Source organism: Ipomoea triloba, chromosome 1, assembly GCF_003576645.1.
Source record: "Ipomoea triloba cultivar NCNSP0323 chromosome 1, ASM357664v1".
Taxonomy (NCBI): domain Eukaryota; kingdom Viridiplantae; phylum Streptophyta; class Magnoliopsida; order Solanales; family Convolvulaceae; genus Ipomoea; species Ipomoea triloba.
The window spans coordinates 4,762,874-4,765,926 of NC_044916.1; the positions used below are offsets into that span (position 1 = coordinate 4,762,874).

General features: G+C 36.1%; 1 protein-coding gene across 1 annotated transcript; it reads right to left on the reverse strand.

Moving 5' to 3' along the window:
- Positions 1 to 741: 741 nt before the first annotated feature.
- Positions 742 to 2,388, reverse strand: LOC115997985 (phospholipase A1-IIalpha-like). Its single transcript, XM_031237430.1, has 3 exons — positions 2,136 to 2,388; positions 1,717 to 2,041; positions 742 to 1,592 (listed from the first exon to the last, which is right to left on the reverse strand). The coding sequence occupies exons 1-3, from the start codon at positions 2,369 to 2,371 to the stop codon at positions 975 to 977; spliced, it is 1,179 nt and encodes a 392-aa protein (XP_031093290.1). The 5' UTR covers positions 2,372 to 2,388; the 3' UTR covers positions 742 to 974.
- Between the last annotated feature and the right edge of the window lie 665 nt (positions 2,389 to 3,053).

Sequence of the window (3,053 nt, forward strand, 5' to 3'; positions counted from 1 at the left end):
GAATTGAGATTGGACCAATTAATTAATTAATTCAATAACCCAAAATAAGTTTAATTGGGCTAATTAAATCAATTTAATTATCATGGTCCAATAATTAATTCAAAAATCAATCCTGAAATTAGGTCCAATAATTATTTAGTCGACCCATTTTCGGTCTCGAATTTTCTGTGTCTACGTAACTAATTTACCAAATATTTTTCTACAATCAACTAATGTTATCCACTACTCAAACCCGTTAATCCAATCAACAGGTATTTACCAAACACTCCACATCATATGGTTCACAATTAAATCCCTTAATGCACATACCTATTTGTTTTAAAATCAATTAATGGGGTTAAGTTGCGTTTCCAACCGTGAAACTCAGTTGAATTGATTAACCTAATTAATGGGGTTAAGTTGCGTTTCCAACCGTGAAACTCAGTTGAATTGATTAACCTAATTAGTTTCCAACCGTGAAACTCAGTTGAATTGATTAACCTAATTAATGGGGTTAAGTTGCGTTTCCAACCGTGAAACTCAGTTGAATTGATTAACCTAATCTTCATCCCAATTTGCATATCTAGGCACAAACCCAGAAATTTAGGTTTCCCCCAGGTGATGGCAGGTGTTTATGTTGAAAGGTAGGAATAGGCAAAAACAGCTAGAAAGAAGATTATTCAAAGTAAACAATCCCAGATTTGAGTAGCAAATTAAATTAAAAAGTTTTGTTAAGCAGGAACAAAGCAAAGTAAAAGCATGTCGATCAAGTCTGATCTTTTATTATTATATACATTGCTGAAAAGAGCTGAGATGATTGAAACATAATAATTCAAATACAAGCTAACAAACCTCACACGCATTGGACTAGACAGCTAGCCACAAGCGGCTACTTGCCTCAGCTCCAATTTTATTCAAACCAAACAGAATAATTATAGAAAGGTCTTCATGAACCTAGAGAAGACTTAGTTTTATTCAAACACACATGCATAGTTTTATTCATCTGGCTCATGATCGTCAAGGATATAATTCCCATCGTCCTGCTGAACCATTCCTTTATCCTTTATGTTAAACCATGCTATTGGTATACGATTCTCGTCTTTCAAAGCATCCTGATACTTATTAACTTTGGCAAGATCAAAGTCTCCCTTACGCTCAAACGCTCCTTCAGGCGTCTGGTATAAGTCAATTCCATGCAAATAAAGCATCAAGTCGTGATAGTTGAGGCCCTCAGGCTTCAAATAGTTGGATTTCTTGGATTCAATCGCCAAACCCACCCCCACATCTACGTAATCTATTTTTGATTCTTCGGTTTCACCAACTCCCCATCCATACGGCGGAACTAATGGAACAGGATCATTGACGTCGGAGATTCGCAAGACACGAAGGTTTTGTTGATTAGAAATGGCATTTTTAAAATTCTCATCCCCTACTTTGGGGCTTGCATACAAGAAAGCAGTGATAGGAATATCTTTATTATTGTTGATTGGATTGAAAGCCAGGTCTGTTGCGTTCAGTGTTGCCATGGATGAACCCAAGCTGTGTCCTGTCACGGTTATGCTAATTTCCTCGTCCTTGTATAACTCAACAAGTCTTGCAACTTCTTCACGAATCTATATATATAACAAACAGCTATCAGCTAACACATTTTTATAATCAGCTAATGTTATCAGCTAATCATACCCTCTAACTGAATCAGCTATCAGCTAATTTACCAAACAGGGTTTATATAATTACCTGATCTCTGGCACTGGTTGCATTGAGGGGAGAATCTTGAATGGCGGAGGTGTACATATAGTACCAACCCATATGCACGAGAGGATCAGAGTTTTGGCCAAAGATTAATGGCGCATTAACAAAAAGGAATATGATATTAGTAATCCACTCGAAGGGTCGGATTGTTCCCCTCCAAACAACCAGAATGTCTCTTCGTCCTAAAGCAGCTTTTCCTTCATCCGTGGCCACAGCAACGTATCCAATCCAATTCGATTCCGAAAGAGTATACCCTAGAGCGTCGAGTGATAATTGAGATGGTGCATAAAAGTATTTGGTCACTTCATATCTGAAACAGTAAAAAACCAGTATTTATACTTGAAAGGAACTCATGAATGATTGAATGAAGAAAGAAATTAAAGAGAGTATTTATTTATTTATACTTGAAAGGGTTTCCCTTCACAAGTCCTGTGTTTTGAAAGAGGTTTCTCCTGGCGTATCGCGGCAATCCCACATTTTTGGAAGCTGGTTCGTTTATGAAAGCATCGCCTACGGGTTCAATCATGGTTCCGTAGTGAATGAGGTAGCGGCGGAGATCCGAATCCAAAGGCTCCAGTAGATCTTTCCAGTGATCACTCCCACTTAGAACCTTCCAACCATGGTTCCCAGTCCCACTCATCTTCAATTCTCTCTCTCTTTCTCTTCTTTTTTAATTTCTGTTGTTGTGAAGTTGTAAGTGGTGCTGAAACTCCCACACTTACTCCTCCTTTATATACACATCGCCCATTACGCTCGCGCTCCTCGTGCCCGCGAATTTTATTGATCATAAGACGATGAAAGGCAAATTATTATATGGTCCTATGGATTATAAAAAAAAAAAATGTATTTTAATATACTAAAAGTACATTATTTGTATACTGGATGTGGATTATACAAAATAATGTATTAAGATAATATACTTTTATTTTTAACATATTAAATTACATTATTTGATAGTTTACAAAATAATGTACCTTCGATATTTAAATAATGTAATTTATGTATATAAATAATGAACTTTAATTTTTATTTATGGTCAACCCAATAATGCTCCCTGATGAAATGGCCCAAACGCTTAGAGTGAATGTTCAACTTTAATATTTATACTTACATAACTCAACCTTATCTTGTCATGCTAAGCGCTTATTAATGCTAGAGTTATTGAAAGTTGTGTAAGAAGTAGCAAGGGAATGAAGGGATGTCGTGGGTTGAAGTGGAATTGAATAGTAGCATATAGTGTTTGGAAGCTAATCAAACATAAATATGGTTTATATGTGATGGATATACTGAAAATGTCCCAATAATAATGACTCGAGAATCTA